This window comes from Cervus canadensis, chromosome 11, assembly GCF_019320065.1.
Source record: "Cervus canadensis isolate Bull #8, Minnesota chromosome 11, ASM1932006v1, whole genome shotgun sequence".
Lineage (NCBI taxonomy): Eukaryota > Metazoa > Chordata > Mammalia > Artiodactyla > Cervidae > Cervus > Cervus canadensis.
The window spans coordinates 32,501,463-32,516,519 of NC_057396.1; the positions used below are offsets into that span (position 1 = coordinate 32,501,463).

The 15,057-nt window shown below is 50.5% G+C and overlaps 1 protein-coding gene across 8 annotated transcripts in view; it reads left to right on the forward strand.

The window, feature by feature from the left end:
• Positions 1 to 15,057, forward strand: part of PLEKHA7 (pleckstrin homology domain containing A7) — a 211,842-nt gene that overhangs the window by 173,919 nt on the left and 22,866 nt on the right. For 6 of the 8 annotated variants that reach the window (XR_006272039.1, XM_043482014.1, XM_043482015.1 and 3 more), the window contains 7 exons: positions 423 to 509; positions 3,274 to 3,327; positions 8,733 to 8,813; positions 12,389 to 12,457; positions 12,634 to 12,714; positions 13,906 to 14,055; positions 14,603 to 14,704. Coding sequence is in view for 7 of the 8 variants with exons in the window: in XM_043482014.1 (XP_043337949.1) it covers positions 423 to 509; positions 3,274 to 3,327; positions 8,733 to 8,813; positions 12,389 to 12,457; positions 12,634 to 12,714; positions 13,906 to 14,055; positions 14,603 to 14,704 (624 nt within the window). In the remaining variant the exon portion in view is untranslated. The remainder of the gene's footprint in view (positions 1 to 422; positions 510 to 3,273; positions 3,328 to 8,732; positions 8,814 to 12,388; positions 12,458 to 12,633; positions 12,715 to 13,905; positions 14,056 to 14,602; positions 14,705 to 15,057) is intronic. The other 2 variants (XM_043482017.1, XM_043482019.1) reach the window with 1 other exon arrangement.

Below are 15,057 nucleotides of genomic sequence, written 5' to 3' on the forward strand. Positions count from 1 at the left end.
GGTAGGTCTTTTGTAAAATCAAAGTGGCATATAACAAATTTTTGGAAAGCAGGAGATCCCTGTGTGCCCATTTCACATATGAGAACTCTTGGGCCTTAAGGGGTGAAGTTACTTGCACAGGGTCACACAACTCAAACTCTACTTCCTTTCAGCTTGGAAGGCAGGGAAAGATGTCTGTGTTCAACCAGTTCAGTTATTTTTAAGAACCTGGCTTACAGTTGAGCTTTCGAGGGTCTGTCACAGTTAGGCATTGTCGTGACCCAGTGCGGAAGGTGTGGGTCTGCGTTAGACAGATGAAGAGTCAGGCTGAGAGAGGGGCCCTGACCTGGCTCGGCTGCCACAGTGGTGAGTGGCAGAAGCTCCGCCCCGGCCCCGCCGCCTTGCCTGGCTCCCCTTGTGATGTCTTGTGTCCTCTCCTGCAGAACTCTTCTCACGTGGACCGACGCTCCATGCCCTCCATGGGCTACATGACCCACACTGTCAGCGCTCCCAGTTTACACGGAAAATCGGTAAGCAGTGCCTCTTCTCTCGGCCGGGGTGACTGAACTGATCCAGCCTGCTAAGGGCTCGTCTCATCAGGGTTCTCCCAGGAGCCAGTCAGAGGCAATCTGTATTTTAGAGATAAGGAACTGAGGCTCAGAGAAGTCAGATGAGCTGCCCAGGCCTGTCTTGCCGGGACTGGGTCCTCCCGAGGTCGGCGGGAGAACTTGGGGAAAGTGGAGGAGAATGTGGAATGGAGGAGGATGTGGTGTGTCTTCTTTTGGGGCGGTGTTCTCCAGCCACCTGCCTTTCCCCGCCTGTTGGCATCTCTCCTTTCTTCCCTGCGTTGGCTTTGATGAGTTCCCTGTCTTCAAAGTTCAAGTCTGGGTGAGGCTGCACTGCTGGTGGCTGTTTCCTGATACACACTACTTCCTGCATCCCCCTTTCTGCCGGTGCCTTTATTTGTCTTAATGACAGAATTAGTGCCATAATTACTCACCCGTGTCACATCAGTGCTGCCCCGGCAGCGGGGTGAAGAGTAATGATAGCGTCGTGCTCCCGCGGTGGCTCATTTCCTCACGATGTGTCTTGCACACCCGCAGCTGGAGGAGCTCTCACTGCTTCTCACCCAGTTACGGCAGCACCAGGCCAGGTTGGCCAGTGTGCGAAATTTCGCCATCGGCCAGTTACTGCAGCACCAGCTGACCTTTCCCTCCTGCCAGGTCAGCGCTGATGGGCCCTCTCAGGGCTGGGGGCCACCCTGGGGACCAGGGAGTGCCATGCTGGCCTGTGCTCCGTCGTGCCCCTGCTCTAGTCTGTCCTGTCCTGCTGTCTGGCTCTCTCCCTTGTTCCTGCCTGTTCGCTTCTGGATGCTACTGCCGGACACCGTGCGGCCGTCTTGGGGCCCACGCCCCTGGTGCTTGGGAGCAGCAGGGGAGGCTGCATGGGGTGTGAGGGACCTGGACTGTGGCTTCTCTGCCTGCGAGTAGTGATTGCCAGGCTGGTGTGTGGTCACGTCCAAGAGCTGTGCTGGCTGTCACCCTTGTTGCCACCTTGGGCACTCCTTGCGATGCTGAAAGGTGTGTCAGCCCAGAAGGAGAAGGCATCATGCCCTCTCATCTGGACAGTGCCCTGCTGATTGTCAGAGCATCCTCACACCCCTTAGCCTGGTGAACTCCATAGTAACCTGGAACAGGTTAGGTTAGACAGGTGGGGAAGTGATTTGCCCAGGATCCTGCAGTCAGGGGCATGCAAGGCCAGAGCCTAATTGCAGGTCCTATCTGGCACGGTGTTTCCAAGACATGGGGGGTTGCAGGCAAGCTCCTTGAGTGGCCAGGCAGTCGTTCTCCTGGGCATCCTGAACATCATCCTAAAGAAAATGCTGGTCCACACAAGGCTGGCCTCCCCACTGCACAGAAGTAGGTAGAGGACAGATGAGGAGGGAGAGGGATTGTCACCTTCCTTACCTGTCCTATTTTAGTGGGACCTGAAGGACTCAGGAAATGTCTTTGGAAAAATGAATCTAAGGCAACACATGCAAAAATCCTAAGTTGTGAATTTGGGTGATTTTTTAATAACATTGATCAGCGCTATCCCTCTTACTGCTGTGGAACTGGGCTGACTAAGCAAGTAGGAATGGGTGAGGAGACAGTTTAGGGTCAGAAATAAGATCTTGGAAGCCACTGGTGTCCCTGGCCGTGGTCCTTAAGGCCTTCTTATGCTTTAAAGCACTGCCTAAACATTTAGCATTATTTATTTATTCTTAAAAAATACTTCAGCAAGCCTGTAGTCTATTTTTTAATTTGGGGGATTAAAAAAATTAATCACACAACTTTTGGGATCTTAGTTCCCTGACTGGGGATCAAACCCATGCCCCCTACAGTGGAAGCACAGCATCTTGACCAGTGGTGAAGTCCCTTTTTTTTGTTGTTATTACATCAGAGCTCTAAACCCAGACCACCCTCGCAGCCCTGGCTTGCTGACAGGCCTCTGAGCTGGCTGAGAAAGTGCCGGGACTGTTTTTCTGAAGCTTTCCTAGTCCCTCTGCCTCACAGTTAGCTTCTGTGACCCATTACATGGAAAGCGCCAGTTCTAGGGAGTCAGAGAGTCTTTTCCTTATTCTCACTGCTTCTGGTCATTATACTGAAGAACTCAACAGACTGTCAGAGATGATGCAGGCAGGTCAGTTTGCCTGATCTAGCTCCCAGCACAGCCAACTTGACTCCATGCTGAGCAGATGGAGCCAGAACTTCCAGGGGACTTTATGTAGCCTCAGGTGCTTATCCTCCTGGAACCCAAGGTCTTAAGGGGACCTCCCTGGGTCACCTGCGTCATCTCCATGCCTCTTCCAGGCACCAGTCTGCACCGATCAGGGGTCACTTTCCTCTGCGGAGTGCAGAGGTCTGACAGCCAGATTTGGAGCGTAGCATGTCCTCTTCCAGGCAGACCCCTCTAGCTCTGTGTCTGGAGCGCACCTCCGCCTCAGCTGTGCTGCTGTCCTAGCCCTCCGATGGGATGTGTGCTGGCCCCCTCCTCCCCCTCAGACTGTCCCCAGCCCATGGTGGGGGCACGCTGGCTTTCCCCACATGGTGGCCCCATGAGATCCGCCATGCTGAGGGGCTCTGAGCTGCACCGAGACATTTGTGCTTCCTCTGTGGCTCGGATGTGTTGTTCTCCTGTGGTCTCTTGTCCCTGAAGCTGCACCGTGTAAACGATTCACTCTCGAAGCCCTGAGGAATGGACACCTTTGGGTTTTCATAACTGGCTTTTTTTCTCTCTCTGCTTCATTTGAAGGCTGACGATACCTACCTCCAGCTGAAGAAAGACCTGGAGTACCTGGATCTAAAGGTGAGTGGCCTCAGGGGTCTGCTTTCCTTGGCGCTTACCTTTCTGAGAGTGTCAGCCTCATCAGAGACCAGCCCCAAAGCCAGAGGCCTTGCAGGTCTTGTAAATCTGGGTTTCAAATGAAGATGTCTCCTGTCTGAATCAGAAGGGGGAAGTTTTGTTTTGCTGTTTTTGGTTTTTTTTCTTTGGTTGCTGTGGCTTTGAAAATTTCACTTTTAAAATGGAATATGATTGACATATTACATTGTATTGGTTTCAAATGTACAACAAAATGACATTTGTATGTATTAGGAAGTGATTGTATGTCTGATTAACATCCATCACCATTCTTGGTTATGAATTCTTTTTTCCTGTGATGAGAACCTTTAAGATCTACTCTCTGAGCAACTTTCAAATGCGCAATGTAGTATTGATAACTATAGTCACCATGCTGTGTATTACTTCCTTGTGATTTATTTATTTTATAACCAGAAGTTTGTCCCTCTCAGAAGAGCTTTATTTCTTACAGCCTCAGACTCCGGGCTCTTAGTTTCTCATGAATTTTGCTGTCAGGTTTCTGGTTTACAAAATGAAGGCACACACTCTTGGTCTCTTCCTGTCCTTGGTTAGAACCACAAGGTTTCTCCAAATAATACAGAGTTGCTTCTTCAGAGCCTCTAGTAGGGTGGGGGTGGGTTTGGTTCACAGGGTGTCCCTGACGTGTGTTTTCAGGCACCGGTGGTTCAGTTTTGTTGCTGGGGGAGCAGGTACCACATGGAATCCTGAGGCCCTGACGGGTGCTGTGGCCTTCCACCCGTGTTTAGGAGATGAACACCGGACCCCTCCCTGTCAGTGATGGAGTTCAGGCTCTAAATCAACCTCCAGAGCACAGAGAGAGCTGGGCAAGTTGCTGGAGAAGCGAGAGGCATTCTGCTGGGAAGAGAGCAGCTATTGTTTCGTTCCCACAGCTCTCCAAAAGCTCCCACTGAGAAAAGCACTTCTTATGCCTGAGCCAGGACATAGACTGAAGGAATGTGACCTTTAATTTACCGTGGGTGTGAGAGGGTGGGCAAGGGGCCCCAAGGGAGGACACCTAGGTGACAGCCACAGGGGCATGCTTCCCTCAGCCCCCAGGGTACCTGGCTTGACCTATTTTTAACCCTGGCTTGTCATCCAGCCTGGCAGAAGCAGGATTATGAATGCTGGGTCCTCAGGCAGCAGATGAGAGGCCTCCCCACTCTGAGGCAAGATCGAGGCCTTTGATTAGGAATCGCTCAGTTAACTTGCCTATCTGTTAATAACTTGAGCGTTTGTGCTATACCCAGCTCGGAGAAACTGGGGGAGAGGCAAGAGAAAAACTGAGGCTTTCTTCCCTTGAGAAACTTCCATATGCTCTGGGTTGGGGAAAGAAAATATCCTGAAATAACACAGATTTATGCCAAGGAGGGTATAAAGATATGTCTGGCTCAGTGCTCAGATCTGAGAGAGTGAGGATCCCTGTGGGCTGATGTGTCAGCAAGGCTTCTGGAGGAGGCGGCATGTGTCTGGAGCCTTGAAGGACCACAGGACTTGGGTTGGTTGAAATTAAAGGGAAGGGAATGGTGGGAGTCAGGGTGTGGCTGGGGCTGGGGGACGTGGGGGCAGATTGTCCAGGTTCCTGGACAATCCTGTCTGTCCTAGGCTTTAGGAAGGAAGGTGCAGTGAACAAAAGTCAGACTTGGCTTTCACAGATGAGCTAAACAAAGAGGGTTCTCTCAAAACCAGGATGTCTTCTAGCTTATGTGGTTGTTGGGTCACGCAGAACATGAGTGAGTGTTGTCAGTGGTGGCAGTCAGGCCTCAGGATGGCAAGTGCTCCGACATGGTGGCGTGGGCCAGATGGGCAATCCAGCCCAGCCTCCAGTATTCTGATCCTGGGCAGGTCCTTCCACCATGCCCACCTCCCCTGTCTGACCTGGAGCGAGGATCAGCAGCCCACGATCTCCACCTGCTCTGGGTGTCCCCACATCCTTGTTCCCTGACCTCACCGTGCCCCCGTTCAGTTCTTCTTTCACTCCGCCTCCGGGGCCATGCAGGCCACACAGAAATATTTGTAGAGCATCCGTGATGTTATCTGGGCCTGTGGGAGAGGCGTGCCTCGCGGCAGCACAAGCGTACCTTGTAGAACTCTTCAGCGTGCTTGGTGCGCGGTGCGAGGGAACTAATAAAGTGCCTGAGCCAGAGTCACAGGAATAGATGTCTTCCGACTCCCGTCTGTGTGGGATAGCTGATCTCACAGCGGGTCCTAGAGAGAAGCTCCAGCTCAAGTTTGTTTACAGACTGTAGTGTGTGTGCTAAGTGTCTTCAGGCGTGTCCGACTCGGTGACCCCGTGGACTGCAGCCCACCAGGCTCCTCTGCCCCAGGCAAGAGTAGTGGAGTGGGTTGCCACGGCCTCCTCTAGGAGATCTTCCAGACCCAGGGATCAAACCTGCGTTGAGCTAAATGGATTGAGAGAGAGGGGAGGGGTAACTGAGGCACAGGATAATGGAGCAGAGCCAGAAGGCCCTGTGAGTCCTGACTCCCCACAGAAGCTGAATAGCCACAGAGGGTATGCGTGTCAGTCACCATGTATTACTTCACTTCTATTCAATTACGTAACCCCTGTAAGTAGCCCTATAAAGGAGGTGGTGTTATAGTCTTCACTAACCGAACCTCAAAGAAATAAACGACTTTCCCAAGGCCGTGTAGGTAGTCACTGAGGAATCTGTACTTGGATGTAGCATTGACTCTGAAACTGGTGCTCTTAAACCCCCTGCCTGCCGGCTGCTTTTACAATACCGCCTCTACTACTGTGGACCCAAAGGCATTAGGTTTTTTATGGAGCTGAACTGGGATTTTTCTGCCAGGAAATGTGCATGATGTGATAGAGAGAGGCAAGGTGGATCCTTTGTCTTTACCAGCTAGGAGACGTGCGTGACCAAAACAGTAGCTCGTGATTGGAAATTGTCACTGTTTGTCATGGAGAACAGCTTGTTGATGCCAGCACTTCCCTGCTCTTATAGTTGTTACTCCAGTTGCTAAGCTCCTCTTAGAGAACCCGTCCCCCAGTGACAGCACCAGCAGGTGAGAGACGCTTGGCTTACCAGCAGCACGTGTGGGGAAAGATGTCAGGGTTTGTGCTCTGAGTCACCTTCTGAAAGGTTGACATCTGAATGGGTGCATAGCCCAACCTGGGCGTGGAGATGCTCTTCACACCCCTGCTGTGACCAGCTTCTTGGGAGAGGTTCCTCCTGGGTCCTCATGAGGAGAGCTAAGCCTTTCTGGAGAAAGACAGTCTCCCTGCCCCCACCAGGTGGGCCTACGGTCCCCCATGTCTCTATCCCAAATGCCACAGACTTGAGGATCCCGCGCCCATGTCCCATCAGCTGATGCTTGGCTTCCAGAACCAGTTGGTGGTGTGTGCTTGCCCACGTGTTGTGGAGTCCGGTCTCCTAAAGTGAGCATTCCTTCTGGGGTGCCACAGGACCAAGTAGAAGCAGAGTCCCCTGTCTTAAAAATGCTGTGTGTTAGTGTTCTTCGGAAATGTTTACTTCCCTGGCATTTTACTTGGTGTTGCCAGGGTGGAAGGGATTTCACGTTGATTAAGCGTCTGTTCCTGCCTGGCAATGTTTGTGCACCTGATGTTCATCGTCTCACTTAAATCCTCTGTGAGCAAATACGAATTATTATTCCACCGCACTAATCAAATTACCCAGAGAGGTAATTTCTGCAAAGTTAGGCAACTGAGATTCGAACTCTGTGACTAACTTCACACCTGCTTCCTTTCTTCCGTGTGCCATGTACTGATACTTAGCCTGCCCTGAAGTTGTATTCATTGAGTTGTATTTTTGGCATTAATGTTCTGCTCTTCAGAACCCTACACCTGAGCCAGGTCTAAAAAGCAGGTGTGAGGGTTTGCAGTTATTGACAGTTTGAGTTATTTTTATGTAACTGGAAAGCACAGCTGGAAAAGTGAGATGGGGGGAGGGTACCTGCAGCCACATTAGGAGGAGCAGTTGCCATCAGCCCCAGAGGGGCTCTTGGCCCTGGTGAGGGACGTTATCAGTGGCTCCAGGTGCCTGGTCTCTGGACTTTTTCTGACTGAGCTTGAGATTGGGGCTTCTCTGTTCAGAGTCTGTTTTCGGAGCAGATTCTCTTAAGTCATGGTCTGGGACATCATCTGTCTCAGGATGGCCTGGGAACTTGATTTAAAAAATTGCAGGTCTGGAGGATGCTGAGCATCTTTGGAAATGATGCCCAGAATTCTATGTTTTTAAAAATCAAGCTCTGGGGGGATTCTTGTGCACAGAAAGTTGAGGTCTGTTATTCTGGAGAGAGGTTGTTAACCTTGGTCATGAACTAGAGCAACCAGGTGAGTTTTTTAAATGCATATGGATGCTTGGGTCTTACCCTTTAGAGACTCCGATTTAATTGGTAGTACTTAGGTATCACCCTTTAAGAAGGAAAGAATGGGAGGGAAGGAAGGAAAGAAACCAAAACTCCCTAGGTGTTTCTCATGTGTAGCTGTGGCTGAGAAACATGGTTTCAAAGCAGTGATCCTCAAAATGTGATCCCAGATTGACAGTGTCAGCACTTCCTAGGGATTTGTCAGAATGCAAAATCTTGGGTCCCACCCTAGAGTTGCTTAGTAAGAACCACTGGTGATGGGTCCCAGCAAATCTGTATGTTCACAGCCCTCCAGGTGATTCTGAAGGATGCTTGAGTTTAAGAACCCCTTTTTAGTGTAGTGGCTCCCACTCCTGGCTACCTATCAGACTCACCCAGAAGGGCTTTTAGGAATCCCAGTGCCCAGGCCCCACCACAGACCAGTTACATCCAAATTCTCTTGGAGTGGGATTCAGGCATCAGTACTTTTTTAAAGCTCCTGGATGATCACCACAGTGGAGGCATGGATGAGATCCAGTCTTAGCAGGTGGGGAGAGTGGCCCCTCAAGGGAGCTGGAAGCATTTGGCGTCGTTGGTAAGACAGTTGTTTAGGTGTGGCGGCGAGAGTCTGAGAGACCCAAGATGGAAAATGTTGGCTAACGCATGGTTTCACGCTAAACCACAGATTCAGTATCTTTCAGTATGTGATGAGGGAGGATGCAGGCAGAAGCAGAGTCCCCTCTTGCCTTCAGAACCAGGAAGGACATGGGCACTGAAATCAGCCCTCTCACGAAGATCTTCCAGGCAGCGCTTAGGAGGCCGGCTTACAGATGAGGGAACTGAAATCGGGAAAGGCCCACTGGCTGGGAAGCAGCATAACCAGTTGAGACCCACTCACTAAAACTGTACAACACACATCCTCCTAAGGTTTCCCCTTGCCACGTCCCCAAATTCTGGCTCCTTCAAATGTCGTTTGATGTCTTACCTGTTACGTTTTGTTGTATTTGCCTTTCTGTTTGGAACAGATAAAAAATAATGAACCTTTGATCAACGTGCTTTACAAAGTGCTGAAGAAGTCAGCACGGGGCTGTCGGCCCAGGAGAAGCGTAAGATGACCTGATCTGTGTCTCCAGGCGGGGCCATTCCATTGCTTCTGGCTCAGTGCCGACTCCATCACTTGCTTAACCAGGGGCTCTCCTGACCGCCCCCAGGCTTCCTGCAAGTCATTTTCGGTTTATTTTCTTTCTACTGAAGCTCCCTCAGCATTTTGGCTGGTGCACCAGGCTGAGCCTCCATCTGTAGTGTTTTGTGACTCCATCTTTTGTGCTGCCGTCGGGGGGCGGAGCGGGGGCTTGCCTAGCTTGCCACCGGCTTGTGTTGTTTCCATTCTCACTTGTTTGCCTCCATGGCGAGGGCTGCCCTAGAGCATGTGTTCCTGGGGATGGAGCAGCAGTTCCTGGTCACCTTGGAGGAGCCTGGATGTCCTGAGATTCCACTGTAGCCCTGATATGAGGGTGGCTCTACTTTGGGGCAAGGTGTTGATGTTTGAAAACATTCTAGATCTGGATTAGAACAAAACACCCACCTCCCCAGCACCCTCCTCTTTGAGAGATGCAGAGGTAGTGCCTGAAACGTGGCCAGCTCTTATAGCATCCCAAGGGAGGCTGCAGGAGGGAACACAGGAGCTGTGTCCAGTCATCTTAAGCCCTGAGCGTAGGTGTCTTTGAGTGTATGGGAGGGGAGTCAGATGCCTGGGTGACCATCAGTTCCTTTCTGATGCCAAGACTCTTTCAAATGAATGAGTGCCCACTAACTTCACTTTTCCTGGTGACTTTAGTTGGACCCACAGTTGTGGACTCATAGTTAATGTTCTGAATGGACTTAAGCATTGCTATCACAAAGTGCAATTTGAAAAGGAAAATTGGGTGTAACGTACTGCTGTGACTCTGTTCAGTAGCCTCGATTCTCTGGAATGAAGCTAAATTTAGAAGCTTAGAGGGCCTGTGACCTATCTAAACACTGTCCCGTAGCCCCTGCTCTGAAGCCTGTGACCTTTACCCCATAGAAAGAGGACTCGGGCCCTGAGCACAGCCAGCGCACCTGGTTTTGTTACATTCACAGACTCACTAAGCAAACACTTCTCAAATATCCTCAGTATTTTGGGCCCTGGGCTGGGCTTTGAGGTTACAGAGAAAAAACATGAGAGTCCCCACAGTTACTGCTAAATATATTACTGTCAAGTGAGGGGACACAGATTGTCTACTAAGGCCCCTAGTAGTGGCAGACACCAGGTGTGCGAGGATGTCCCTGGATGGGTGCCAGGCCCAGATGGAGGGAGGGGGACAGAAGAGCAGCAAGTGGGCCCCGTCAGCTGAGTTTCTAATCCTAATAGACTCGGTCACTTGAATTCCTAAGTTGTAGCACCTTAAAAGCTGCACATTAAGAGGGGACAAAGAGAAAGTTATTTCTTAGAAAAGAGAGAGTGCTAATATCCTGAGAGAGAGAAGAAACATTTTACGTTAATCTGAAATGGAAATGAAAGCACAGAAATTTGGGAGCATTTTGCTAGATAAGCAAATAGTCTTGAACACTTCTAAGAAATTCTATATTACTGATTTTTGTAATGACTCTGATTCATCCCCAGAAAGGTCAAATTTATATTCAGTATTCCATGAAGGCAGTGAAGGACATACTTTTAGAAAGCGTTCCATCAAAAAGTTTAAAAGCTTTCTGAAAGTGCTCTTTTTGTGTAGACATACCTCATTCCTTGCCTGACGGTGCTGGATAAATGAGGCATTGCTCAGTTGGACTCCCTGCCTTTGCTATTTCAGTATCAAAAACGTATCATCCAGAAAAAAGCTTCAGTGACAAAAAGGAAAGAGTTTTTGCTAAGAGGAAAAAAATCCCCAAAGCACATCTCAATTTGAAACTGATTTCTTCCTAGGAAGCGAGCCAGGGTCAGCCCCTGGGAGAGTAGACAAGCACGTGGCCCCTCACTTTGGCAAAGGACTGTGGCACAGAGTGAAGAACCCCACCCTCTGCCTGCTGGGTTCCCGTGTCCTGCCTGGGAAGCTCAGCTGTCCCCGGTTCCCCGGGATTCGTTCCCCTCCCTCTGTTCCCCCACCACACACCCCCTGCCCCTGCAGGAGCCAGCGCAGTCTGTTTCTGTGAATCCTTGTTGTGGTCACTGTGTCCTGTGACTGTATGTGACTGTGTATGTACACGTAATTTGCCAGTTTGAAGAGCAGAATTTGGCTGGATTCTACTTTTTTCTAGGACTGACCTACATATATTTCCCTTTCACCTACCTGGGAGGCAGTAAGCAGTTTGCCTATTGCCTTCCAGAGTGCCAGGCCTTCCGTCCGGGGCCAGCTTCCCCCAAGATAAAGAAGACAGTGGTTCCTGTCTTCCACTGTGCCACCCAAGGCAGCAGGGGGTGGGTGGGGGTGGGTCTGCAGCCCGGACTCGGCCCTCAGCTCACGGTGTGGAGAAGGCTTCTCCCTTGACCTTGACCTTTGGATCTGGGTACGCAGATTTTGAATTCTGAGGGGAACATTTGCTAATCTGTTCCTGCTTCTGATTCACACTCACAAACTTGACAGAGTAGGGAGGAAGTAAGGGCCGTTTCTCCAGCAGCTGTGTGTCCATCCGTGGCGGGACCCTCTGCGTAGTGCACACACCATCTCTCTCTGCTGTAGCTCCCTCCACCCTCCATTTCTCTGGCCAGATCTGCAAACCGGAGTTCAGCAAGGTGGCCTCCCCTACAAGGGGCATTTGACCCGGCCGTCCCTGACCATGGTTTGGCCATCGGGGTGCATCTGTGAAAAAGGTCCCTCTGTTTCTGCAGTTTTTTTACAAAGAAGGAGACTTGGTGGAAATGAAAATGTGGCCTAGAGAGTTCCTGTTTAACTTCGCAGGGGCCAGTGAGCAGTGAGTGAAGGGCGACGTGTCACCCGCACTGGTCCAGGAAAAGATGGCAGATCTTGTGAAATTCTGCTGGCCCCTAAGTTTGGGTGGTTTTTGGCTGCTGCTTTGCGCTTTCTTTTCTTGAGAGGACAGGGTAACTTGTATTGCAAGTTCAGACCAACCTCAGCCATTCAGGGATCAGTTGAAAACCCCAGCCAGGAATCACCCAGGTGCTTCTTCCTTTGACCAGATCCCCTTACTAAATAGTGGAGAATGAGGAAGACTGATTGTTTTCATGGGGGTGGGGGCTGCTCAGACTTCCTTGAACTAAGGGCTCAATGATGCCCAAGGGATTTGCTAGTTCTTCTTGGTCCACTCACTCCATAGCCCCAGGCGGGGGTCATGGACTTCTGTTAATTATGTTTGACCCCAGATTTAGTAGCAAAATTCTGTCTTATCAGTGGCAAATCTTCCATGATTCATATTGAACTCATTTGGACCAAATTTAAGCCTTTACTATTGATTCTTAGCTTGAAAGTCTATATTTTCTTTGAGAAATTTATAAGTACTAGTAAGATCTCATTTATTTTTTCCCTGAAATGAAATAAGCGTAAAAATAAAGCAGGTGTTGCCCACGTTTCTTCCCTTTCTGTGCCGTGACCCTCCCTACCGCTGCCGAGACTTCCACACCTGTCTGTTGTAGGGCGAACTTTCCCTCCTGAGTTCTGATTCTGAACCCCATGGTTAAATCTTCTCTAAATTGTTCACCTCCCAGATGACAGGCCGGGATCTCCTCAAGGACCGAAGTCTGAAACCGGTGAAGATCGCCGAGAGTGACATTGACGTGAGTGAGCAGGGTTCACAGGCCAACCCCTCGCCTGCCCGCCGCCCCCAGACCCGGGGTGGGCAGCTTCAGGCAGGGCTTGGATGGTTCCATAGCCAAAGGCTTTCAGGTCACTCTCCAAGGCCATGCCCTTTCCTCGTCCTCCCAGGCCCTCTTCAACTTATTCTTGTTCACAGGTCAAGCTGAGCGTCTTCTGTGAACAAGATCGGGTCCTCCAGGACTTGGAAGACAAGATACGAGCCCTTAAGGAGAACAAAGTGTGTATCAGTTTTGTGTGATCTTGGGCTGGGTGGTGGGGCTTTTGTCATCTTGTCTTTCCTCAATATAGACTGGACTCTTGTGTTAAGTATTGGACAGCAGATATTACTTTATCCAGAACAATGTCTTTGCATTTTAAGGGTATCTTGTGGGGTTTCTCTCTGAACCCAGAGGAAGCCTTGTGGGGCAACCTCAGCCTACTTATTCCAAATACCACATCCACAACCTTAATTCTGCCCTGACCCAGCTCTCCCCAGCAGCCCTGAGAAGTAGGCCTGGGTTGTAGTGATGAAGCCACATCCCTGAACCCCAGGGATGGGGCGCTGCCTTGGGGGAAGTGGTCAGAGTCGTAATGTGGCAGAGATTGTCTTTCCTAAGGTTCCTTTGCTCTAAGGATCTTGGCTATAGGGAAAGCAAGTATGGGTGGGAGCGGAGGAATGGGCTGGTAGCCACTGATGTTTGGTCTCTTAGACACTGTATGTGAATTTTTTTCTGCATTTTAACAAGGCATTACATTAGTGATACTCAAAGTTTATAAATAACATGGCCTTTTTTTTTTTTAAATAAAAGGGGTTGGTTTATTGTAGTTCAAATACATAAACTGAACATTTAGACATCTTAAAATTAAACTTTAGAAATAAAAATTTAACATTCAAGCAGGAGTATAGTTTATAAGGAACACCCAAGAAAGGTAATTTGTTGTCTAATCCAGAATATTGAAAAGATCACTTAATGGTGAATAAAATGGTTTAACCAGCAGTCCTAGTCTGGCCAACATGTTAATTATGACTGTGGTTCCATACCTGAGAAGATATTACTAAATAAATCTCTTAGGCTAAACAACAGGACTTGGCTTATAATTTCCTTCTTCAACAGCTTAGAGAGTTTTCCATCTGTTCTTTGATTTAGCCTCATAGTTTATCCCCTTAGGGAGTGGATGGCCTTATGCCCACTTTATAGACAATGAAACTGAGGCACAGAACTGTTCGGCGATTTGTCCCAGGAGGCCACCCAGTGGGCAGACAAAGTCAGAGCTGGACTCAAAGGCCTTGACTCTCAGGCCCCTAGCTGGGTGCTGGCCTCTTTAGTCTTACTTAGATCCAGCAGGTTTCTTTAGTTTCTGGCCTGGCAGGGGGCCACCAGGGAATTGTCTCGCTATCCTCTTGCTCTTTGGCCCTGGTCCGGCTCAGGACCAGCTAGAGTCCGTGCTGGAGGTGTTGCACAGACAGATGGAGCAGTACCGAGACCAGCCCCAGCACCTGGAGAAGATCGCCTACCAGCAGAGGCTGCTGCAAGAGGACCTTGTCCACATCCGGGCCGAGCTCTCCAGAGAGTCCACTGTGCGTAGATGCTCCCCCAGCCCCACCCCCGCCCTCCCCAGGATGGGCTGGGAGGGGGCTGCTTTTCTTGTCTCCCAACCTATAGCTGAGAAGGTGGCCAGGGGCGAGAGTCTTGGAATAGCAGAACTCCCCCAGACCACCTCCTGACAGTAGCTTGCTTTGTCAGAGGTGACACGTCCGTCTCTACCGCTGCCTTAGGTGCATGTCAGTGCCTCTGGGTGACTGCAGTGACCCCCGGGGGGTCCGCCGTCTCGGAGCAGCCTGCGCCGCTGCTGCCCCGATCTGTGTGCAGTTAACTCTGAGACGTCAGAGTTTCTACTCTTTTATTTGTCTGATGTGGTGAGGCCCTTTCTGCCAGAGCTGGGAACCAAAGCACCCGCAGGGGTGGGAGACGGACCAGTGCAGGTGGCCTGAGACGCCTCAGGCACCCCTTGCCCTCTTCCTGTGTAGTCGGGTCAGCAGTGGTCAGGAGCACAGAGGCTCTCGGGGCCTTCTGAGGGGCGGGCATGGGATAAATGAGAATCGGAAGCATTTCTTTGATCCACAGGAGATGGAAAATGCCTGGAATGAGTACCTAAAGCTAGAAAGAGATGTGGAGCAGCTAAAGCAGACCCTGCAGGAGCAACACAGAAGAGCCTTTTTCTTCCAGGTGACGCAAGGGCTCTTCATCCCTTCTGAGCTCTGATTTCTTCTTGGAGTCTGCACTTATGGGGGCTGTGAGCCTTACCCAGGGGCCTTCTCTGTGTCCACCTGAACTTAGCCTGCGCACCACCCCAAGCTGTCTCGGGGAACGCTTGCCACTGCCAGGCTGTCATGAGAAGCGTCACCTCAACTCCCCCTGCCTCTGCGCTGAGAGACAAGCTCCTCAGCATTTTTCTAAGGGTTTCTCTACGAATCATCTGGGGAAACAGCCCCAAGAGGAGATGGTACTGACCTTGAGAACCTTACAGGGGCTGGAGGGTGATCTATGTTCCTTGTCCTTGGCCCTGTCTTGGGTTCCTA